At 44.1% G+C, this 26,265-nt stretch overlaps 1 protein-coding gene across 1 annotated transcript in view; it reads left to right on the forward strand.

The window, feature by feature from the left end:
• BBS4 (Bardet-Biedl syndrome 4) overlaps window positions 1-9,615 on the forward strand; it is a 481,469-nt gene extending 471,854 nt beyond the window's left edge. The window contains exons 16-18 of the mRNA XM_086959248.1: window positions 1,648-5,797; window positions 7,175-7,933; window positions 7,996-9,615. Coding sequence (XP_086815374.1) covers window positions 1,648-1,799 — 152 coding nt within the window. The 3' untranslated portion in view covers window positions 1,800-5,797; window positions 7,175-7,933; window positions 7,996-9,615. The remainder of the gene's footprint in view (window positions 1-1,647; window positions 5,798-7,174; window positions 7,934-7,995) is intronic.
• Window positions 9,616-26,265: the final 16,650 nt, after the last annotated feature.

The following is a 26,265-nucleotide window of genomic DNA, read 5'->3' on the forward strand; positions in this document are numbered from 1 at the left end:
AGCGTGCCGCGAGGGACTTATATGACCTCACTGACGTCACGTACGTGGACGACGTCAGGGCGGGGTCGTGTGGTGGCGTCCCCCGGCACGCAGGGGTGCTGCTGCAAAGGGTTTCCAGATCTAGTTTGATGCCTGGGGATATTTTAAGTTAAGGAATCTGCGGCTAGACAACGTCTTTACCAGATACATCGTTACTGAAGATAAGTAACTTGTATTTTTACAATACTCATTAATTCTTCCTGAAAAAAGTTATTCTCTAGATACCTTTAGCTGTCAAGGTGTGATATGGAATTCTTTTACGTAACAACTTACAACATCTAACACCCATGGATCTTCTGTTATGATCTGCCAGTATGTCCAGAGCCTGTTCAGCCTTCCTTCCACCTTTCCATGAGGACAAACCGAAATGGACAATACTCACCCTGGGTTGAGTTTGTGAATTAGTAGTGGTCTCTTGGCCTCTGCTTCTGCCCATCCTCCTTATCCAAGGCGGTGTCTGCCTTTTGTTGTGGTCTTGTTTGTTACTTTGCTGTCTTTCTTCCCTCCTCTTCAGCCAACCGAGGTTTCATAGATTGGACCACGGGTATGTAGTGACCTATTACACTAGCCATTCTTGATAGGGCAGAGTGGATGATCAGCTCTGTCTGCTTTGCAGAAGTTAAGATGGGCGTGGCTGTGACGAAATGCCTAATTTCACATTGGGTCATATTCTGCACCAACATGTGCTGTGAATTCCTTGCAGGCGTAAAAGAGTGCATTTTCAGTAGCTCACAGATGTTTAAAGCATATAATACCTTTGTGGATAGGCATGTTTTCTTGATAATAAAATTCTAATTTCGAACAAAAAGGGAAGCTAAATGTCCTACAAAAGTTTATAAATTTACCATTAGACTTTAACTGTCTCCCAGCATTAACCTTTGTGAAAGCTTGGCAAGGACTGTGACTGGGGTTGAGTGTTTTGCCAATGTGCAACATTCCGCCCATCATATTGTGTGTTTAGCTTGGCAAGGACTGCCATGTAGTTTTTGCTATGCCGATTTTGCAACTCCAGTGGTATCCCTTGAGCTTCACTTTCATTGATAGAAATTGCCAGTTACAATCGAGAATTTTTCTCTGATGTGAAATAGATAATTAGGATTGTAACTGTTTATTGTGGACAAAGATATACATGAATGCGTGAATAATGTTTGTGATACTTGTTTTAATATTTTTTTTGAGATAGTAAGTGATTTTTATCTTTATTTTAAACTGAAAATAAACATAAAATTGAACAAAATTCATATATAAAATAACACTTAGCCCAGACCGAACTTTGCAATTCTTTAATTTGAATGAAGAAAAGTTGCTTAATGCAAAATTAAGTTTTTATGAATGACAAAAGAGATAAAATAGCAAGAAATATAATGTAAGCAGTATAATTTATTCAGACTTGCAGATTGGAAACTTTAGGCAGCGGTTTGTTTGGTAGTGTGTGTTATACGTTTTTTTCTATACAATTGTTAACCTCATCTTCAAGTTTGTTAAAAGCAGTTCAGGGGTCAGTAATACGTTGCTGATATTGCACAGATTCCCATGTAACATACTGTTAGCTGAAATGTAGTATTCATATTTGTCCCGGGGTTGATGGATTTTGCTTGCTTTCTGTAGGTGGTGGGACTCACTCACAGCTCTCCAAGCCTCCTTCACTGCCTCTTGAACCTGAACTAGGACCAGATGTCAACTCTGAGGCCCCTCCAGCAGAGAGATTGGATTCCGAAAGGCACAAAGAACGAAGCAAGAGTCGCCTGTTGGCAGAGTGAAGAAACCATCTCCAAAGAGTTGTATTGGAGGTTCAACTTCTCTTCCTGGAAATAAGACGTCCTGGCATTAAATATTTTTAGTATCGTGTTAGAGAGACGAGAACAATGCTTCAGTGTAAGCCAATCTGGAATGTAGATGTGACAGTACCCCATGGTATCGAAAACATGCTGTCGAAATAACCTGGATCAGAAATTGTCGCTTGATGCAAGCTGTGGTGCACCACAAGTAGTCACTGTAGGTCCCCTGCAGCCCAGAAAGCAAGTGGTTTCCATTTTCGACATTCATTAGGTGTTGCTGCAAGACCAGAACATATGTGTCTCACAAAACCCCTACTTCTGTGCCAGGGCTGCAGTTGTTCTTGGGAGAGAAGCACTTGGCTGCCTTAGGACCACGTTCTGTAGCACTTTAAACTCTCCTCTTCCAGTCATTGAAATATCCCTTAGCACCAATGCTAGCAAGTACATGTATTGACTTTATTTGAATACTTCGATGTATTGGGCATTGTAGTGCTTTACAGATTTGCAAAGGTCACGGTCATAGAGACAATAAAAAGTGATAAAACATGATATAGTAGACCCTGGGATTTACTGAATGTCTACTAGCATGGAATTCCACATGATTGTGACACATTATGATTCAGGTTATTTTTTCACATGGGTGGTAATAACATTACTGCATCATGAGACATTCGTTCATATTAGTAAACTACAACTATCATTATCTAAGAAAAGGATTCACAACTCTTGGGTGAAGAAACCAATAAGCTGTCTTTGAGAACAAAACGTTAATCTTTTCGTAAATCAGGATTTCAATGTAAATCAGAAAAACTATTAGAGCTTACATTTGGCTTAATTAATAAATTAGAAGGTGCGAAAATAATACGTTCGAGGCATATGGGCTGCAGACCACACACTATTGCATTAGATCACCATCTGGTGGTGGGCCCGGATGATTACACTTTATTGTTGTCTTGGAAGAGTCTTTGTCTGTTGAATGACTCCTCCCTTAGATCGTAGTGCGCATGGGCATCGACTCCATCTTCAGATTGTTTTTTTCCGCCATCGGGCTCGGATGTGTTCACCGTTACCGATTTCTTTTCGAGTCCATAAATCAATCAAAATACCATCGGCATCATCATCGACATTGATTCCGGTTACCAGCGTCGAATAGAAACTTCACTTCTCGATTCCAGCGTTCGTCGGGCCCAACTGCGCCATTGTCTCATGGAAAGAACACCCTTCAAGAAATGCCCTCGGTGTGGACACAAATTCCCTCAGACCGAACTTCATGAGGTTTGCAATCTCTGCTTATCTCCAGAGCACGAGAGTCGAGACTGTGAGGCCTGCTCTTCGTTCCTGTCCAAGAAAACCATCAGGGACCGTCTAGCTCGAAGAGTAATGGCGCAGTCATCTTCGTCGATACCAGACCTCATCATAGACAAGGCTCCAATTGAAGTAGACGCCGAAGAACAACAGCACGAAGACATTGCTTCTGAAGCAGAGGATTCAGTTTCTGGAGTCAAGGATCAATCTGAAGATGAAGATCTTTCAGCTGGTTAACAGGTCGTGAGTACAGACGTCGACCCTGTTCACCTCACCATACCGGGACAGGCTTCGGTTCCACCTCCACTTTCGGGTCCAGGTGCACACTGACCAAAACCTTCCGACGCCCCCCTTCTGGCTCGGCAGCGAAGAATACAAAAAAGCCTCCACTCGACTCGGATTTGAGTCAGTCTGTCGGTCCCGAAAAGCAGAAGATCCTTAAGCCAAAATTAACACCCGCACCAAAGCATCTTCGGCACCGAAAGAGGTTCCCAAAGCTATGGAATGAAAAACCACCCCGTTCCGAAAAAAGTGGACCCGAAGAAGGTTCCGGTACCAAAACATACTTCGGCTCCGAAGGTAGATGAGTCAAAACGAACTCCGGGACCAAAAACTCTGGATCCAAAGAGCACGGATCTTAGAAAAAAGTCTTCGAAACTGAAACCAAAATCTGCTCCAAAGACAATAGACACTGTTAAACCTAAGCATTTCGGCCCCATACCATATAAATCAGCGCCGAAAAAAGATTTGCCAGTAGAAGAGCTTTTTAAATCTGATCCAAAGCAGAAAAACTCTTCCTATTAATCCAAAGACTGGACATATCACTTCTGTGCCTGAAAAGAGGAAAATGGACTATCCTAAAACACCTCCAGTTCCTCTAAAAAAGCATGCTCAAACTTCACCAATGAGGATCCCTTCACCAGAAAGAGAAGTACCAGTAGATATTTCTCCTGTACATTCACCATCTAGTACACATAGTCTTATACCACAAGATGAGGATGATGGAGTTAGTTACTCACAGGATATAGAAAGTAGATGACATTAATGACACTGATGATATTTCTGGGCCATCAGGTGACCCAGGGGAAGATTACAATGCACCAGGTGCTCCAGATCTGCCACAAGATGATGTATACCAGTTTAGACCATCTCCCCCATATGACACTATTGTGTTTACGCAGCTCATTCATTGAGGAGCCACTTTCCATGGCGGTAGACCTACACACAGATACAATGGAAGGAGACTTCCTAATGGACACTTTAATGTCATCACATAAGACCACAACCACACTTCCAATACTTAGTGGAGTGGTAAGATATGCACCTGAAAAATTATCCCAGACTAGAAAAGAAGTACAAAGCGGCTCCAACTGATCCAGCATACATTAAAGGACAGTTGCCATTGGACTCACTAGTAGTGTCAAACGCGAGAAAGAGCTAATTCGCAGACAACAGGAAATGCTCCACATCCTGACAAAGAGTCTAAGCTTTTAGATGCTTCGGGAAAACGCACCATTTCACATGCTGCTAATGTCTGGAGGATTGCCAACGCTCAAGCTTTGTTAGCAAAATATGATAGAGGTCATTATGATGAGTTAGAGTCCCTCATGCAACACTTGCCAGAGCAAAACAAAACCAGGGCTTCTGGCCTAATACAGGAAGGCAAAGTTATTACAAATACCTCCATAAGATGTGCACTAGACACAACAGGCACAGCTTCTAGAGCAATAAACACAGGGGTATTGTTGCGTGGACAAGCATGGTTACGCATCTCTGGGTTTAAACCAGAAGTACAAGCCAATATCTTAAACTAGTCCATCAGTTGATAGTGCACTAGAAAAGATGAAAAAAGATACAGACATGGCAAAATCCATGGGAGCTTTACAAATACAAGCCCATAGACCTTCCTTTCGTCGCTCTTCATATAGGGGAGCCTCTAAGGGTTTCCAAACTGACAATACCTCCCCTTCTTTTAAAGCGCCCAACCAAACCTCGCCTAATAAAGGATATTATAGAGGAGGTTATAGAGGAAACAACAATAAGGGTAGAGGTAGAGGAAATAACAATCGCAACACCTCTACTCCCAAACAGTGACTTCCCTTCCATCCCCCCAGACCATTCCACTCCTGTCGGGAGGGGGGGAGAGTTACAACGGTTCCCACCTGTCTGGAACTCCATCACCACAGACAGGTGGGTAAGACAAATAATTCAGTCAGGTTATTGTCTGGAGCTCACTTCCACTCCAACAATACCACCCAGACAGCGTCCTATGTCACAGGTACACCTCATAATGCTAAGACAAGAGGTGAAATCTCTACTGCAAAAAAATGCAATAGGACCAGTCCCATAGGAACATAAAAACACGGGTTTATTCTTTATACTTTCTCATACCGAAAAAGGACAGGTCCCTCAGACCTATTTTAGATCTAAGGCCCCTAAACCTGTACATACAATCAGACCACTTTCATATGGTCACACTACAACAGGTTCTACTGTTGCTAAAGAATGGAGACTTCCTTGCCACATTAGATCTCAAGGAAGCCTACTTCCACATTCCCATACAACAATCGCACAGAAAGTACCTAAGGTTCATTCTAGAAGGTCAACACTACCAATTCAAGGTACTCTCTTTCGGAGTAACTACAGCACCTTGAGTGTTCACAAAGTGTCTAGCAGTAGTAAGCGTGGAAGGGTATACTCAGACGTGAGTCCCTTGCTCATTGCACCATCAGGATTCAAGCAAGCCGGGCCGAAGAAGGCTGTAATGCCAGAAACCGGTCCCCGGAAGCTTGTTTCCTTCCCAGTGAAAGAATTGGCTTGGTAGTTTGGTCTGCCCTGTTCCCATGATGCACTGGGCCAGGGACAGACTAATTTGCATATAGCCAGGTTCTGAGCTGGAATGGTGCAGTGAGCTAAAAAACGGTGTTGGATCAAGCCCTGATCTCTTGACTGGGTGAGAGTATTCTGCTTAATTCAGAAACTCTGTCCATCACCACCCCCTGTTGTTTAATTATTTTGTCCACCATAAGCGTGGAAGGGTATACTCAGACGTGAGTCCCTTGCTCATTGCACCATCAGGATTCAAGCAAGCCGGGCCGAAGAAGGCTGTAATGCCAGAAACCGGTCCCCGGAAGCTTGTTTCCTTCCCAGTGAAAGAATTGGCTTGGTAGTTTGGTCTGCCCTGTTCCCATGATGCACTGGGCCAGGGACAGACTAATTTGCATATAGCCAGGTTCTGAGCTGGAATGGTGCAGTGAGCTAAAAAACGGTGTTGGATCAAGCCCTGATCTCTTGACTGGGTGAGAGTATTCTGCTTAATTCAGAAACTCTGTCCATCACCACCCCCTGTTGTTTAATTATTTTGTCCACCATAAGCGTGGAAGGGTATACTCAGACGTGAGTCCCTTGCTCATTGCACCATCAGGATTCAAGCAAGCCGGGCCGAAGAAGGCTGTAATGCCAGAAACCGGTCCCCGGAAGCTTGTTTCCTTCCCAGTGAAAGAATTGGCTTGGTAGTTTGGTCTGCCCTGTTCCCATGATGCACTGGGCCAGGGACAGACTAATTTGCATATAGCCAGGTTCTGAGCTGGAATGGTGCAGTGAGCTAAAAAACGGTGTTGGATCAAGCCCTGATCTCTTGACTGGGTGAGAGTATTCTGCTTAATTCAGAAACTCTGTCCATCACCACCCCCTGTTGTTTAATTATTTTGTCCACCATAAGCGTGGAAGGGTATACTCAGACGTGAGTCCCTTGCTCATTGCACCATCAGGATTCAAGCAAGCCGGGCCGAAGAAGGCTGTAATGCCAGAAACCGTTCCCCGGAAGCTTGTTTCCTTCCCAGTGAAAGAATTGGCTTGGTAGTTTGGTCTGCCCTGTTCCCATGATGCACTGGGCCAGGGACAGACTAATTTGCATATAGCCAGGTTCTGAGCTGGAATGGTGCAGTGAGCTAAAAAACGGTGTTGGATCAAGCCCTGATCTCTTGACTGGGTGAGAGTATTCTGCTTAATTCAGAAACTCTGTCCATCACCACCCCCTGTTGTTTAATTAGCAGTAGTAGCAGCACACTTAAGAAGGGACAACATTCATGTCTTCCCATATCTGGACGATTGGTTAATAAAATCCAAGTCATACAACCAATTTGTACAGCACACGCATTAAACAATATGTCTGCTACACAAACTGTGATTCACAGTAAATTCAAAGAAATCCCATCTCCAACCATCCCTGTCTCAGCAGTATCTGGGTGCAACAATAGATACCTCCAAAGCAATAACGTACCCCAACCCAGCAAGAATGCAAACTATGCACGATCTTTTGAAAAAATTCCAGCCACAACACTCACTACCAGCTCGAGTGTTTATGCAACTAATAGGAATGATGGCATCTTGCATTTTCATAGTGCCATATGCAAGACTACAAATGCAGCCTATTCAAGAGTGCTTGGCAAGTCAGTGAAATCAGGCTCAGCAACAAATAACATATCTGGTGGTGGTAGACGACCGGACATATCGCTCTCTGCAATGGTGGAACACCAAAAACCTTTCCAAGGGCCGGCCGTTTATAGAACCTGTTCCACAGATAATACTAACCACAGACGCATCTCTTACAGGATGGGGAGTGCATTTACAAAATCACACAGTACAGGGTACATGGACAATGCAACAAACAATACTCCGCATAAACCATCTGGAGTTACTTGCTCTAAAATAGATCAGCATTACCTATCAAACAAAGCTGAACTAGTCCGGACGGACAATATGACAGCAATGTATTACATTCAAAAACAAGGAGGAACACACTCCCTACAGTTCTCCCAGGTGGCACAGAGCATATGGAGATGGGCCATTCCTCAGAACATTTTTCTATTAGCAGAACATCTACCAGGAGTTCACAATCAAGTTGAAGATCTGTTAAGTCGTCAAAGACAACAGATACACAAATGGGAACTTCATCATCAAGTTCTTCAGTCATTTTTTCCAAAGTGGGGTCAACCAGACATAGAGTTGTTTGCTACAAAACACAACTCAAAATGCCCAAGCTTCGCCGCCAGATACCCACACCCATTATCCAAAGGCAATGTGGTATGGATGAACTGGTCAAACAAATTTGCGTACGCTTTTCCACCTCTCCCACTAATTGCATTAGTGGTACACAAGCTACAGCAACATTCTCTCACATTGATTCTCATAGCACCAACGTGGGCAAGAGAACCCTGGTACACCACGCTACTAGAGATGTCAGTAGTACCACATCACAAACTAAAACTCCCCATATCTACTAACACAGAACCATGGCGAGATTATGCATCCAGACCCAATGCAGCTCAATCTAGCGATTTGGCTCCTGAGGTCTTAGAATTTGGATATCTAAATTTACCACCTGATTGTATGAATGTCATAAAAGTAGCAAGACACCCTACCACTAGAGCATGTTATGCAGCAAAGTGGAAAAGGTTTGTTGTATATTGTACAAATAACAACATCAATCCCTTAGATGTTTCCATACAAAACATTATATGCTATCTTTTACATCTGCAAAGATCTAACTTAGCGTATTCCTCAATCAGGTTACATCTTGCTGCTATAGCAGCATATCGTCAAAACAGACAACATTTGTTATTGTTTAGAGTACCTGCAATCAAAGCGTTTATTAAAAGAATAATTCCTCCTAGAATACCACCCTCTCCAGTGTGGAACTTAAATGTTGTTTACTTATGGGTCCTCCTTTCAAACCATTACATAAGTGTGAATTACAATTCCTTACATGGAAAGTTGCTTTTTTAGTAGCTGTAACGTCACTTAGAAGAGTAAGTGAGATACAAGCATTAACAATTCAAGAACCATTTATACAACTTCATCATAATAAAGTGGTTCTTAAAACAAATCCAAAGTTTCTGCCAAAGGTCATTTCACCTTTCCACCTCAATCAATCTATTCAGTTGCCAGTATTTCATCCTCGATCCGCCCTTGGATCCAACCGGATCGCCTGCAGCATCTTTCTTCCAGGCTCCACAGGATTCAGCGACGAAACCCGACACACTTTGACGCCTATGCACCGGCTTCCTGTGGGTGAGGTACTCCGGTGCTCCTGTGGGTATTGACTATCCAACTGTCTAGGTTTCAAGTAACTTTCATGGACTCCAGTTAGAAGTGCCCTAAAAGAGCTAGTTTCTAACTTTTACGTTCCCATTTATTCTCTATGGTAACTTGCGTGTGAGTAAAGACTCTGCACACGCCTCCCGTGGGCCCCCTGCTTCCTAACTCTTGGTAGTACAGCGTAGCCCCAGCGATTCCCTAGGCCTATTCACTTTTCGTGTAGTGGTCCTTATACCACTATTGTAGTATATGGTTTAGCGTGCCCCTAGGGCCCTACTGTATTTTGTGCAACTTATTGTATTTTAATTAAGTATCTTGTTATGTACTTGTGCCTCTGACCTCATAAAGAGTTCAGAGGGATGGTCTAGAAATAAATACATATATATTTTATATATATCCTGTGTGGTATCCTTTCAATTGGTATTTAAAGGGGTTACATATGGTAAAACAGCTGGCTTCACATGCCCTCTTGAGTTTAGCCTAAGACTGCTTTGTCCATGCTATCACTAGGATAGCTGGTCTATAAGGTTGACTTTACAACCATCACCATAAGGGTTGTTTGGACTGGTGCAAGGTGCTCACTAGAATAGTGAACATCATATACCAGGCCAACTTCTCACACGTTAGTCTACTATTAGTGCTAGAAGGTAAAATATTTGTAGAGGCTGTAGATCCTTACCTGTGGTCCATGAGATAAGGGCATGAGGATGGACCACCTTCAAGATACAGCCAGAATACATTCCATGATCTGTTATGTTGTAGGTGTGCGTTCTGTGAATTGTAGTCAATCTGAAGCTAATCAATACTACTTTTGACTCTCTTCTGAGCATTTCTCAGTTTTGAACCCATAAGATGACACGCATATATCCTTATTCTCCTCCTCTACGAATTCCAGCTAGATTATCCACAAGGCAAAGCAATAAATCAAGGTAATTTTAAATACAAGTACATACATATAGAAATAATTATATTTATACTTTTAAACCGCTTTAAAACTTGTTATAGACATTAACTAGGTTGTAGCAAATTGTGGTTGAGAAATACAAAATACATGAGTTCAAAATTATTACATTTATGCGCTTTTAAAACAGATTTTAAAAGTATAAAAAAAAACGTAAACTAGTTATAGCAGGCAAATTCGTTTGGGGGTACTTCCACAGCGTAATTAAATCTTGAGTTAAAATAGTGTTGTGTCTCAAACAGATAGGTTTTATAAAGCGCCTCTACCAAAATCGGATTAGGAAAGATTAAAGGTACGTGGAAAAGATCTTGTACTCCACTGTAGCACAAGTCACAATTACCCGAAGGATTTTCAACGGAGTTCCATCTAGAGGAATACACTTTTGAGGGGAGAATTCCTAGTCGCAGGCGAAGTATGCATTGCCTTACTCTATGCTCTAACTGAAACTGTAGACAGTGCTCGGGAGTTTTATACACTATATTTTCCGTGCATTTTTTATAGTAGTTTAGTTGGATAAAATACTCCTTATCTAATTCAAAACTTATTCTCAGTGTCATATGTTTTAAAAAGAGCTTCAGATGCGCTGGAGACAAAGTGTTTCTTGGAGACTCTAACGTGCACAGCGAAAACCCAGATAATCCAGAGGCGACTTCCCTTCTGACAAAACTGTCCACACTCAATCTAACTTAAATAAATAAGGACCCCACCCACCGGGCAGGTCATACTCTGGATATAATACTAACAAACTCCCTTAATATATCCTATCGAGCGACCAATCCCTTGACATCGTCAGATCATTCTATGATCGAGTTCCAGGTGAACGATCCAAAGTCACAGACTGACCCTAAATACTACCCTAAAAAAAGTTATAGTCATTGGCATAAACTTACGCCCTCACATTTTCAAGCCGCTTTTAGTCCACCACAATACTCTGAAATTGTCAATGGAGAGGAACCCCTAGCCTCCTTCAATTCCAGCCTACTATCCACTATGGACAGCTTAGCTCCTTTAAAACAGTGCCCCACGAATATAAAACGTCGCCAGACACCGTGGTATTCGGGAACCTTCGGCTCGAAAAGAGTCAATGTAAAAAACTTGAACGCCGTTAGCGGCACTCACATGACCCAATAGATAAAGAAAGATTTAAGTATGCATTAACAAAGTACCATAATAATCTGAAAAACGCTTGCAAAAATCACATCGCATCCAAACTTGAACAAGCAGGGAGCACTCCGAGAATTCTCTAACAGATCCTAAAAACATTCCCCAACGCTAAGGCCTGCGACATTGAATCCGCCCCATCTCAAACACTGTGCGACAATATAGCAAGCCATCTAACCCAGAAAATCGATATGATCTACATTAAAATCACCTCAAATGGGCCCTCAAGTTTGATCTCCCACCAGTCATGCCCATTTCTCACATGCTAGAGAACTTCCTGTTACTTACTACAGATAAGACTGAAGCTGAAATGAAATGAAATGAAAGTGGGTTTTGTAAAGCGCATTACTACCCGAAGGCCTCGTAGCGCTGTGAATGCGTATCTCTGGGAGTCAGCTAATTTACTTAGAGAAAAGGAAGGTTTTAAGAGTTTTGCGGAACTTTAAGTGATTGGGTTCTCTATGAAGCGTGGACGGTAGAGAATTCCAGGTCGTGGCAGCATTCAGGGAGAAGGAGCGTCCGCCCCATCTGGCCCGTTTGATCTTATGTGTTGTTGCCAGAAAGGCCGTGCTCTTTGGGGATGGTAAGGGGTGGCTAGGGAGCAGATCATTGCGGGGGCATTTTTCCAAATGGCCTTATGCTTTATGCACATAGCCTTGAATTTTACTCTGGCTTGGATGGGCAGCCAGTGTAAATTCCTCAGGGCAGCAGTGCCCGAATGCCTACGGGTCAGGCTGAGCAATAGACGCGCTGCTGCGTTCTGAGTGACTTGCAGCTTTTTGAGTGTGCTGGTTGGTGCACACAGATATATAGCATTGCGATAATCAAGACGGGACAGGATGATGGCCTGGACCATTATCCTGCGGGCCTGAAAAGGGAGGAGTGGTAGGACTTTCCGCAACATTCGCATCAGCCCAAAGCAGGTGGCGGAGAGTATTGTGGCTTGCTGGTTAAAGCTTAGGGTATCATCCAGCCACATGCCCAGGCTTTTGATTTGCTTTTTTGGCTCTTGGGGGGGGGGGGGGGCCCATACAGGGTGGCCCTGTAGGGTCGGACTGGGGCCGGTTGTGTTCCCCAGGAACATCAGTTCTGTTTTGTCCCCGTTAAGTTTTAAATGGGAAGAGGCCATCCATTTTGTAACTGCTACTAGGCAGCTGTTCAGGTTGGAGGGGGTGATTCCTGGCTGATTCAGGGCCACCACAAGCTGGGTGTCATCAGCGTAGGTTACGATTTCAAAGCCAAAAGGGTGAACGACCTCCGCTAACGGTTGCATGTAAATGTTAAAAAGTGTGGGGCTCAGGGAGGAGCCCTGAGGCACACCTTGGTTGAGAGGCCAAGTTTTGGACTGAATGTCACCCTCCCCCACCTGTAAAGTTCGGTTTTCTAAAAAACATTGTAACCATGAGATGGCACTTCCTGTCACTCCAAGCTGTTTTAGTCGGGAGATAAGGATGTTACTGTTTACGGTATCAAAGGCGGCACTTAGGTCTAACAGCATGATTGCTGTGGTGCCGCCTTGATCCATGTGCTTACGGGCTAGTTCTGTGACTTTCAGTAATGCCTCTGTCCCCAATTTTGGGCGAAAGCCAGCTTGAGAATCATGGAGCAGATGGTTGGCTTCCAGATAGAGCATAAGGCTGATGTTGATATGTTTCTCAAGCAGCTTACTTACCCAGGGGAGAAGTGAGATGGGACGGTAGTTGGCCATTTTTCCTGGGTCGAGGTTTTTTTTTTTTTAACAAAGCCCTGACTTGTGCACATTTCCAAGTTTCTGGAACTCTCCCTGTGGTGATTGACATGTTTACAATATTTAGAATCACTGGTCTGATAGTGTCCGCAACTTTCAAAAGATGGCGTGGGGGAGCGGGATCTAAAGGGGAACCTGATGTGACTTTCAACATAAGAGTGTTTAAAGAGTCTTCTTCAAGCAATGGAAATTCGGCTAGCTGGCAGACCGTGGTTGGGGGAAGGGTATCTGCTCCGACTGGGTCTTGACTGACCGGGTCAAATAATGAGGAAATGGCTTGAATTTTTTGATGGAAGTACTCTGCCTGTCTATCACAGCGGGTCTGGGCTTCACGGGGATCCTGCAGAGTTGGGGGGTACTAATCAGGGATTTTGCTATCCGGAATAGTTCCCTCGGGGTATTGGCAGACGTTCTAATTTTTTCCTCATAAAATGAAGCCTGTGTTAGTGTGATTTCAGCTTTATATTTTTTAATTGCCTCTCGATGGCTGCTCCTGTCCTGTGCCTTGAGGGTGCGTCTCCAAGTTCTCTCAAGCTTCCGGCAGTTTTGTTTCAGCTCTTTTAGCTTGGGGGTAGACCAAGGTGATTCTTTAGACTTGGTTTTCACTTTGAGGGGTTTCTGAGGCGCAATTGTATCTAAGGTGGTCTGTAGCCAGTTGGCATAATGGGTGTAGAGTGTGTCTACGTCAGCCCCAGTCTGTCGAGGGGTAGTAGAGAGGGAGTCGGCCCACTGATCTATGGATAGTTTCGCCCAGTCCCTCCCTCTCACTGTAGCTCTAGGGGGCGCAGAGGGGGGGGCTTGGGGTATGCCAGAGTGGTGGGACCAGATAATGATCAGTCCATGGTAGGGGAACAGGGTTCCCTGTCTTAAGTCTATAATCATTACTCTATTAAGAAGCACCAAATCAGGGTCCACACTGGATCTCATTCCGGCTAAGATAGTCGCCACACTATCTAAACAACTAGCTGGCCCCATCTGCTCTATCCTAAACAGCTCCAGGAAGAAAGGCATTTTCCCACTGGATTGGAAAGATGCGCAGATCCTCCCAATTAGAAAAAATCCTAAAATCCCCACGGATTTCCCTACTACTCTTACATACCAAAATCTTGGAAAAACACATTAATAAACATTTATCAGATTTTACTGACTCCTCAAACTGCCTGGATCCCTCTCAATCTGGATTCCGTCCCAGATATAGCAGAGTGTCTGCGCTGGTGGCAGTCACGGACAACATCAGGATGCTGTTGGATAACGGTAAAGCTGTACTCTTGGTGCTGCTTGACCTATCCGCTGCATTCAATACCATCTCCCACCAGACTCTACTTAGGAAACTGGGAAACATAGGCCTTACAGGGAATGCATTGAAGAGGATGACCAACTTTCTGTCTGACAGAACTCAGACCATTAACCTTGGCTCATTTCACTTACAGACCACCAGGGTGACCAAGGGAGTACCACAGGGCTAGTGTTTGAGCCCTACCTTGTTTAACAAGTCACTCCCTTGGCGAGACTATTGAGGAATTTGGGATTTATCCCCATATCCTACGCTGATGACACCCAACTGCTCCTCTCCTTTGACAAAACCAGCTCCAACATTCAGACCACCTTTGCAGAAGGCATTGTAGCAGGGTTTCCGTTCTCCCACAGAACTGTGCACAGAGATCTAGAACCTGGGTGAGTTAGGGTGACCCAAAACTCACCTTTGTTTCAGAAATCCCCTTACCAAGCTAGCTACAGTGTCTCATCGGTAGTAATTACTTCCCAATGACTTAGACAATCCAGAACATGAACTTAGGGTACCTCAGGTATCGTGGAACACATGAACACTCTTTCGTTATATAATCATTACAAACCGAAACTGGGAGGCAAAGAACACACGTGCAAGTTTGAAATGTTTATTTTTCAATGCATAGTTCTCAAACGCAGTATCTTGTATAATACCAACATACATATTATAAAAATCAGAGTTAGCAGCATAGTCACTAATCCATAATAAGCAAAAGGTGATAGCATGTTATGATGCAAAAATCTATAGAATTCTGTATCACCTATATTTCGCGCACCCTATTCAGTATATTATATTATATCTAAGAAGGTCTTGTTTGGGTTCTAGCTGGGCGGGCCCATACCTCTAATTCTCAGTAGGAGTAGATCACATCAACAGCTACCAGCTCTCTGCATGCGAAGCATCAAGTGTGTTAATTCATTCCCTGTAACTCTATCTTAAACCCGCGTAGAGCCCAATGTTGATAGCAACATTATTTGTGTTATGTCTAACGTGGTACGAGGATCAGGCCTTCAGCAACCTTGTGTTAGGTTATTCTTAGAGTGTGCAGTTCTCGGTGTGCAGACAGTTGTACCAAGTGTACCAAGCACGACTGATACTAGAGCAATAACATATTATTCTCAAATAAATCACATCTTTCGTCTAGGTTGAAAGCTACAATAACAATTAGGTGTCGTGTGCAAACTCAAGCTGAAAGAAAATATTGCGTTTAAACATTTAATAAGCTCATGCTAACTTAACACAATATATAGAAACGTAGTAACCATATGACACCCCCCCAATGATCCGAGGACGGTAAAAAAAAGATAAAACATAAGCTAATACCCCATGAGAGGCAAAACATGAAAGCAGAGTTCAATGATATTGAGCCAAGCTAAATGTATGTAAATGTATATAAGATTTTAATAAAAAATATATATGAATGCCTATAGTGGCCACACCAAATATAAAAGTCGAACTTAAGGCCTACTCCCAGTTCATAGGCCCAGAACATATGAAAGTCGAATGTTCGTATTAAAAAAGGCACCATTCAGAATTACTAAAAAGTCACGTGCCATAATAATGAAAGTCTTCAAAGTCACTCATGGATTGAATGAATATGCAAAATAGGTAGCTACAGCTTCCAACATAAAATCACTGTCATCATCCGAAAACAGTTCAGCCATCCAATTAAGCAATGGGAAAGAACATACGTGCTCCTCCAACACCGATTCCTCTAGCAACATCAGAGGACAACTCAGTGGGTTCTCGAGAACGCTATGTGCCAGAAAGTCATGCGCCGCTGCGAATATGTCCCACTGACCCATTAGTCCATGCATCGCTGCCACGGCCATAACCCTTTCGCCAGAACAAACCAACTCGTGAGCAACTACGGGGCTCATCAGCTGATCAAAGTTGACATCAGGAGAAGTCGGTAAGCAGAGACACAAATCAATGGCCCAGTCGAAATCACAGCTCAGGCAATGAAACACGGGCTGGACACATGTGAAATAGGAAAATCTGAACGATAATCCAAAAGCCGTGCTTAAAGTCGCAAGCGGCAAGGAGCCATAGTAATCAAGCATCCGGTTGCGAAACTGCATCAGTAGGGGCTGAGCGTTTCCTTGCGCAGGATGGGCATCCATGTTTTAGAAAGCAAAATATCACCAGAACGCCTGCAGCCAAAGCCAGCAAAACAGGAAATCCACCAAACAGGCTTGCGAATATAGAATGAAAGAACGCAGGGATAATACCAAATACTTTTTCAAACGTAGTCACGAGACCACTGCTAACCAATTTTAAAAAATGTGCCAGGCCTGTTGTGGAGGAGGTATTAAAGATTTGATGAACCAGCTCGGAGAAATGAAACGGCAAATCAGTATTTAAAAGTGCCTGCACCTCTGTGCGTGTGTTAGCTATGTGAAGGACATAAGTTTCGCGGGCAGAGCTCAGGGCCACTTGCTTCTGAGACAATAGGGCTCTTATACGGCTTAAACCATTGAACTCGGCTCTCAAGGTTGGTATTCATGGCCAAATTGAAACATCTGAATTCCCATGCGTGGGTGGATATAACACATTCTTGCAACAAACCACCCTCTCTGAAACGGTAACCACATAAGCGATACCGACCTGTAACCCACAACACAGTTCGTTATTCAAAAGTAAATAACTACCGTTGGACAATAACGTGAACGTGGGAACTATTGCAGGAACCGGTGTCCCCTTCAAAACACAGGCCAAATTAGGCTTGTCCTGATTACAAGAACCATGCAACTGGATGTGTCTGCATATTAGTGAGCGGTCAGGCGACTATGTACATTCTTCACCATTCAGATTCACTTCATTCCCCTCCTTTAGGCATCTGTAAGTGTATGGTAAAGACCATGTCTCATGGAGGAAAGCACTGCCTAATGGTTCATATCGCCCTATAGCCATATATTTCATACAATTTGTAAATTTATACAGAGCAAAAGGTAAGGTAATAACACCATGGATAAGCCATGTAGCAGCAGTCACCTCAGCCACAGAAAAGGGCAAGGATTCTAATTTTTCAATGTCTAACATAGAAAATGATGCATCTCTCATTGAAAGCATGCGCTGGTTTTCAGTCAAATTAAATGGGGCAAATAGTGATGAGACGTTCATAAAATTCCAAGGCACTCGACCAGACTTCAGAGTCTGTAGTGTCCAAGCAAACTGCATCACCGAACGCAATTGATTTGGACCATGATATAACACGGACACTTCATCATGTACAATGTCAACAACAGAAGACACAATATTGTTCAACGTGTAAATTCGGGAAGAAAGCGTGTTAATACTGTTATCGACAACTGCAAGCATTTTTTCTAAATGTGCTTGATCAATAGCCCTCAGGCGCTTAGCAGCCTCAATTTGGGAAACTTTCCAAATTTCATTGTAAATCGCATAAAGCCACCGTTTAGATCTACCTTTAGCTGGGCCTTTTATAAAATCGTTGAAATCCACATTATCATTTAATTGAGACAGATGTAGTTTAACTGCAGCTAATGTGGAATGTTGCAACCAATTCTGACACAGCTTCCCCACAGAATAAGTTGTGACAGTATAATCTTCTTCAAAACGGGGATCGGGTCTGACTTCTGTGAACCCTTCAGCCAAACCTAGAAAACGACGTTGGCAAGAATCAGCACTTCTATGCCACATCAGCCAACCCTTGGAATCCAAACTGGAAACGTTAAAGGATGAATTGTGCAATAGAGCTTGCAACTCATGAATGGACAATTCAGTAAAGTTACCCCAACCTGAATATTCCTCTAAATCTGGGATGGTCGGTGTATTTAATTTTTTAGAAGTAGCCAATCCAAAGCATGTTGTTTGGAAAATGGATGAATTTAAAAACAACATGTGATTCGGGATGAGACATGCACGGTGCAAAGCCTCAGTGCCTTGTACCTGCCAATCCTTGGTACCCCAAACCGATTTAAGGTCAATTGCTCCTTTCCAAAACTCATAGCCATCTACAGCCAACCTGTCTAGAAAGGACTTCGAATACAGTAATTTTGTATCGGTAAGTCTAACTTTGGACATAGACTTTTGTGTCATTTTAAAATGAAATGACTCAGGATTCGATTGATTAAAGTCTGTGAAATAAGTGTATTTTTTCAGAAATGTATTGGAGCTGCCTCCTAAAGGAGCAGGGCAATGTTCCCATTGTGTATAATTTACAGCAACCCTTCGTGAATTTGTCTTATGCAAAAAATGATTACCATAGTGTTGGAAACAAAACAAATCACCATAATTAATAGAATCTAAATACAGATCCTCAGCATCGAAGGCAGCATAATATTTCAAATCAGAGAATAATCCTTCTACGGCCTGAATATCCCAATCATCAGAACGTATATTTTGTTTAATCACATCTCCCATGTTTACTCTAAGCACATTTGGAACATTAATCACTTCAGTGGGCCCATGTATCTGAAACCTAACCGCATCCCACACAATCCCATCAAGGACAGGCCAAGCAGTAATGTTAACTGTATTTAAGTTTCGTTTCAGTCTGTGCGCTGAATGTGAAGAGGAAAGAGGGGCCAATGTTCCATTAAGGTACCGAATTCCTGTTCTTTCTTTAACGTAGTGACCATCGATCAGGCGGAAAAAATAAAACACAAAACCAATTGACATAAAAAGGTAAAATGAAAATAGTATCAACCAAATGTATGTCCAAGGGGGAATTAAAAAATGTTTTTTAAACAACGTGGCATATTTTGCAATAGTTGAGGGTTTCTTTGAAGGTTCCGAAATAGAGTCAAAAGAGAATCTGGACTGGTCGGCCAAACGAGTATGCAAATCAGGCATCGATAAATCAGCAGGATAGGTGTAGTTCAACTCATCAATGTTAGTTACAGGAATAGTATTTAATAAAGGACTGGATATGGCAGGCATCTCGAGGGACACCTCCTGTTCTGCACCAGATGTAATAGCCAGCACAGAGTGCCTCACCATGGAAGGACAGGATACAGCCGGTGTCATGCTATGAAGAATCGGCCACCCTGTGTGTCTTGACATTGTCAATAGAAATAAATCTGTTTTCCTTACGACCTGGAAGTGGTGGTAAAATGACTGTTCTTGTGCCCTTCACTCCAAGAACTCGAACCGGTGCTCGATATGAGGGACCAAACTCTTTCTTGTTATCGATCTTCTCTAGAACCAGTTCTCCAACTTGGGGTAGCCAGCCAACTACCGGGATCTGCAGCGCAACATCCAATGTGGAGGGCAAATGTTCCTTTGCAAGACTGTCTCTGGTCTTTTGTAGATTCTGTAAAACATTGCAATGTTCATCTACGTCAAAGGCCGTGGCCTGGGCCTTGCAGTCTAGCCCATCGAGGTCAGGGACATACATCTTGATACCAAAGAGCATTTCGTACGGGGTCCGCCCACCCAGAGACCTTCTAGGGAGATTATTAAGCGCACGCTGCACGCCTATGAGGTGGGCTAACCAGTTTCTGCCAGCGCCTATAACTCGAGCTGTCAAAGATTGCTTTAAGTCGCGGTTCATTCGTTCAACTACACTATTGCCCTCAGGCCTGTAGGGACTCGAAAATTTGACTTGGACCCCCAACGAAACCATTGCATCCTTATACGCCTTAGAGGCGAAAGCCGGACCCTGATCCGAATAGAAGGTACCAGAGGCAAAAATTCCCACAAAGACTCGCAAATCCTTAATGACAGTACGTGAATCAGTGCTCCGATGTGGCCATATCCACATAAAGCGTGTGCATGAATCAACTGCTACTAAGATGTACTTGTACGCAGTATCAGAAGAAAATGGACCGCAGTGATCTAAATAAACGCATCCAAGCGGTTTATTCGAGATGTACAACTGTGTCTGAGGCGGATGCGCAGCAGTCGAAGGCTTAATCTGCTGGCAAATGTCACATTGAAGGACATAATCTTGCGTCTGTTTGTACAGTCCCCGCCACCAGAACCTTTGTTGTAGCTGAGTTACAGTGGCTGAGACGCCCGCATGCGCAGACGCCACACCTTCATGAGCCGCTGTAATCAAAGTAGCCCTGCGATCCGAGTTGGGAACTAGACGTTCGCAAACATCAGGGATTTTCACATAAGGAACCTTATCGGGACTTAAGTGGTATGTGTATTTAGAGGGGAACCCCGCAGGATATTTACTTCCCTTCTCTGTTGCAGCAACTGCTGCCAAGATGTCATCATCAATTTTGCTTTTGGACCTCGTGACTGCTGCAACTAAGTATTTTGATACCGCTGACTTCGCTGCTTCATCAGCAAGCGAATTGCCAACAGCGTGGACCCCCACGCGCTGATGACCGAGAGTATGAATCACAAACACGAGTGGCAACTTCTCTTTAAGTTCCGCCACTCGGACCCAGATCATTTTATGTTTTATTGTGCTACCTTTGGAATCACGAAATTCATTCTGAATCCAAAAGAACAAGTTTTCATTGTAAGACTGGACACAGTAGTAAGAGTCACTTACGATCAAAGTCGTCACACTAGGATCAGCGTACTCCAATGCAAGCATCAGAGCACGAAGCTCTGCTAATTGTGCGGTGCAGTCCCCAAGCGTCTGCGTGTGCACGACACTTGACTTGAACTCATCGTTCACCATGGCACCGACCACAATGGCGCAAGCGGAAACGTAGGCATGTTTAGAGCCATGCGCATCCTGCGCCGAACCATCAGTGTAAATGATGCAATGGAAATCCTCCAACGGCCGCATTGCTAAAGGAGCAGGATGAACAAATTCATACTGTAAATACTCCTGCGACCGTAAAGTGGCGTCAAAAACAAACGTGACATCCTGTGACGTCAAGGATGCAGCCCATTGAATCCACTGAGGGTGCAAAGCTTTGGAATTAGGTACACTGGCCTTCGTAACCGCCTCCAATGCAGGACACGGGGTAACAACTAGCATGCGTTTTCCCTGTGACAGGGCACGTTCCTTAAGAATTGCCATCTGTACAGCCGTTAAAACTTTCTCCACAGTGGAAAAACGCAATTCAGCCGAAGTGTACAAGTGTGACTTGTAAGCAATAGGTACTGTGTCTCCTTCATTAAAGGTCAGGTACGTGAAACCCACCGCCCCAGGGATAATTCTTATCACCAGGTTGGTCTGGTTATCACGAGTTTGTAAGTATTCAGAAGCGAGCAAATCAGCCTGCAAAGACTGCAGAATGGCTGAATGCTCTGGCAGCCAGCATGATTTGGAGAAAGATGGTTGTATCAAAGCATACAAAGGCTTGATACGCTGGGCATATTCCGGAATGCAAGTTCTCCCGAAATTCAAAAATCCCAGCAAAGACTGTAATTTTTTCAGTGTTGTCGGAGAGCGCAATTGTGCGCATTTCTCCAGGAAGTGAGGGTCTAACCCTTTTCCCTCGTTGTCAAGCTCGTAACCGAGAAACAACACTGTGTACTCTGCAATGTGCGACTTTGCAAAGTTAAACTTGTAACCAATGTCAGCAAAGTTACAAATTATGCTATTTACTCGACACAGATGCTCCCAAAGGTCCTCGTCTGTGAGATAAATGTCATCCACATACGAACAAGCAACCGGGTCGATGCCCTCCAGAAGAGAGACAATGCGGGCGGAGAATACTCCTGGACTGTTCTTATAGCCCATTGGGAGACGCCGAAACATTTTTTGCACACCGCCGCATGTAAAACTGGTCCATTGGGAACTAAGACCGTCTAATCTATGTGCATAAAAACCATTGGAAATGTCGAGCGTGGTTTTGAACCGTTTACGCTCAAGACTATTCACTAAAGCAGAGCCATGAGTATTCTGTACTGCGCAGTTACGGCAATGCGAGTTTAAATGCCTATAATCTAAAACCAAACGATATGAGCCGTCTGGCTTGTTCACAGTAAAAAGGGGGTTATTCATCGGTGACACACATGTTTCAATTACACCTTGATATTCCAATTGTTCAAGGATAGCCGCGACTGAAGCTTTGGCTTCACGCCGTATGGGATATTGAGGTTGAGGCTGAGGCTGAGGCTGAGACCGCAAAGGAATCTCGTGGCTCGGTGACAATTTATCCCAGCCACACTGATTGCGGTACACAGCCGGCGCAAGCGCCAGAGCCCACTCTTCTGCAAAATGCAGCGCTTCCACTCTCGGTACAGTGTGCGCGAAACTGGGCAGGATTACCTCCTCCCCTCGCGGAGCTGCGAGAACAAAAGGTGGGGGCCAGTCAGCCTCCGAAAGCAAAATGTCATACGTAGACGAGAGATTTTCCCAAAATACCCCTTTTACAGTTCGCTGCATGTCACCTTCAATTAACAGGACAATTTCAAAAAGGCGTTCAGGTGGAGCAACATGCGTATCAGCAGTTTCAATCACAACATAAGTGTCAGTCGCTGTCACCTTCAACAGTGGACGGAGGGCCTCTCTCACTATGGTAATCTCCGCCTCGCTGTCCAGCAAGGTCAGAGCCCACGTCAGATTCGGAAGCCGCGTTCTCACTATCTGGGGCATAACGATGCGCTGTCAGGGCGGCGACTTTCTTCGTGGCAAACTGAGGTCTCTTGGGCGTAGAGCCTTCCTGCTGATCTCCACCGTTACGCGGGTGGGGCTGACCACGTCCTTGCTGGCCACCCCGGCCCCTGCCGCCCCCTCCACCACCGGTTGACGGAGCCGATGAGTCCTGAAAGGAACGAGGAGCGCGTTGGTCAGAAGCCTGAAACCTCTCAGGCGATTTAATCATCGCGCGGTCGCGCAAATCATAAACACGATCCGACTGCGCAGGCAACGGAGACGCAGGAGCAGAAACCTGTGTTTGTTGTTGTTGTTGCTTACCCTGATTCTGCTTTTTAGGCCAATTTTGTTTCTTGGACTTTTGTTGACCACTAATTTCCGGTGTCTGACCCTGGGGCTGCTTTTTCTCTTTATCAGGAAAAGCCTTAAGCCCCTTCGCATTGCGGCCAACCGTTTTATAAGCAGCCACAATGATCCTTGCCAACTGACGGGGTCTCTCGGCCTCGGGAATTAACGCTAAAGCGTTAGCAACCTGAAAGTTCACTGCATCTCCCTTGACATTTGCAAGGATTAGATCGCAAACTACATCAAAGGAGCCACACAGGTGCATACCCAATTCAACCGCCGACTCCGGTCCGTGTTCATCTTGAACACGTTTAAGGACCGCACTCAGATTGGTCACAGACGGGGTGCCCTAGCACCTCGAATAGACCGCTGCAAAAGTCTTACCCCAGGTCTCACAGTCAACAAGCTCAGGTGCCAAATCTTTCGGTAAACTTAGTGTAAGAATCCGGTGTTTATCACCGGGATTCGTATTGGGAAACACAGCTTCCAGCTGGCCGAATTTCTCTGCAAACCAGAACGGAAAATCATCCTTGTCCTGCGGCTTTTTGCCCATTACGGAATTCACCATGACAGGAATGATTTTCAAACCAGCCTGTTCTGCACGAAGCTGTGCGCCTCTAGGGGCTACGTCCTGAACATTACGGCTAGTGTAATGAACAAGCGCTCTAATCACTTCCACTGCAACTTCATGAAGCTGCCGCAGATCAGCTATGCCACAAGTGGCGCGATTAGGGTGAGGAGTGAATCCAGCCAAAGCGGGCCATGGTGTGCCCGGTATGGACAAAGGACCCAACCTCGGAGCGGTTAAAGCGTGTGGTAGGGCGCCACCAAACCAAACTCCATGCTGCCAAGCGTCAATAGGAACCTCCAGTGCTCTGTACGGAGCATACGCAGCCGGTACAGCCGTAGCAGTGTAGTTGTGGAAAACACCAGAATTAGCGTTCACCGCCGGAAATGTAACCCACGAATAAAACAGTTCGTACGGGTAAGCATGTTCCGCACTCACCACTAGAACAACAGTTAAGCCTTCCATAGGGACATTATAAGCCCGCAAATGGTCACGCACCACAATGCGACTATGCGGCGGGATGTCCACGACTTGTGCCATGTTAGCACAGGAAATTGAAGAAAACAAAGATTACTTTGTAGCACAACTGGGTAGTAATTCAACGAAACCGTTTTTAGATAGATTCAAGCTTGAAAAAGACCTATTTCAAAAATAGGTAGGTTTTTCCGACACTGCCGTTTTCCGGAAACGGGAATGAAGGTGTTAAGGTTTGAATGATATACTACTCGAGTGTCATGATATAAGGCCAATCAACGTATGGGCGCCATGTAGCAGGGTTTCCGTTCTCCCACAGAACTGTGCACAGAGATCTAGAACCTGGGTAAGTTAGGGTGACCCAAAACTCACCTTTGTTTCAGAAATCCCCTTACCAAGCTAGCTACAGTGTCTCATCTGTAGTAATTACTTCCCAATGACTTAGACAATCCAGAACATGAACTTAGGGTACCTCGGGTATCGTGGAACACATGAACACTCTTTCGTTATATAATCATTACAAACCGAAACTGGGAGGCAAAGAACACACGTGCAAGTTTGAAATGTTTATTTTTCAATGCATAGTTCTCAAACGCAGTATCTTGTATAATACCAACATACATATTATAAAAATCAGAGTTAGCAGCATAGTCACTAATCCATAATAAGCAAAAGGTGATAGCATGTTATGATGCAAAAATCTATAGAATTCTGTACCACCTATATTTCGCGCACCCTATTCAGTATATTATATTATATCTAAGAAGGTCTTGTTTGGGTTCTAGCTGGGCGGGCCCATACCTCTAATTCTCAGTAGGAGTAGATCACATCAACAGCTACCAGCTCTCTGCATGCGAAGCATCAAGTGTGTTAATTCATTCCCTGTAACTCTATCTTAAACCCGCGTAGAGCCCAATGTTGGCAGCAACATTATTTGTGTTATGTCTAACGTGGTACGAGGATCAGGCCTTCAGCAACCTTGTGTTAGGTTATTCTTAGAGTGTGCAGTTCTCGGTGTGCAGACAGTTGTACCAAGTGTACCAAGCACGACTGATACTAGAGCAATAACATATTATTCTCAAATAAATCACATCTTTCGTCTAGGTTGAAAGCTACAATAACAATTAGGTGTCGTGTGCAAACTCAAGCTGAAAGAAAATATTGCGTATAAACATTTAATAAGCTCATGCTAACTTAACACAATATATAGAAACGTAGTAACCATATGACAGCATGAAGGCCATCGCGGAGTGGATGAAAGAAAAATGTCTCCAGCTCAATGCAGCTAAGTCAGAGATTATGCTGTTTGGTGAAGCCACTGTGAAAGTGGTCCCCTAGCTGTTGGCCAGAGGAATTAGGTCCTACCCCATGTCCTAAACAGGTGGTAAAAAAAACCTTGGAGTTCGATTAGACCACAAACTCACATTGGAAGATCATGCTGCCTCCACTCCTAGAGCATGTTTCCATAGCCTTAGCTTACTCAGAAGACTTCCCTTTTCTGCCACTATCAACACGAAAAACCTTGATTCAGGCATTAGTCCTAAGCCGTCTGGACTACTGTAACGCGCTGCTGATCTCAGCCAATGAAAGCTCCATAAACAAACTCCAGGTTGCCCAGAACACCGCAGCCCGCCTGGTGACCTATGCCCCCCCAGAATCGCATCACTCCCTCTTCTTCAAAAATGACACTGGTTACCAATACGGAAGAGGATCAAATTCAAGATCTGCTGTATTGCATACAAAGCTTAAACAAACTAGGCCCCAGCTACCTAAACAATAAATTTGTTAGCTATGTTCCTTCTAGACCGCTTCGCTTTGGTGCTAAAGCACTGCTCCAAGTTCCACGCTTTAAAAAAAAAAAAAAACCTGCTTAGGTGGTAAAGCCTTTTACCATCTGGCCCCATACTACTGGATTTAACTCCCCATTCGCAAGCGTCAATGCACGGACTATCTGGCAATCAGAAAGTTGTTGAAAACCTCACTGTTCTGATTGTCCCTCCTTGGCTTTCTATGGCAGTCCTAGT

This window comes from Lissotriton vulgaris, chromosome 2_2 (genome assembly GCF_964263255.1).
Source record: "Lissotriton vulgaris chromosome 2_2, aLisVul1.2, whole genome shotgun sequence".
NCBI classification, from domain to species: domain Eukaryota; kingdom Metazoa; phylum Chordata; class Amphibia; order Caudata; family Salamandridae; genus Lissotriton; species Lissotriton vulgaris.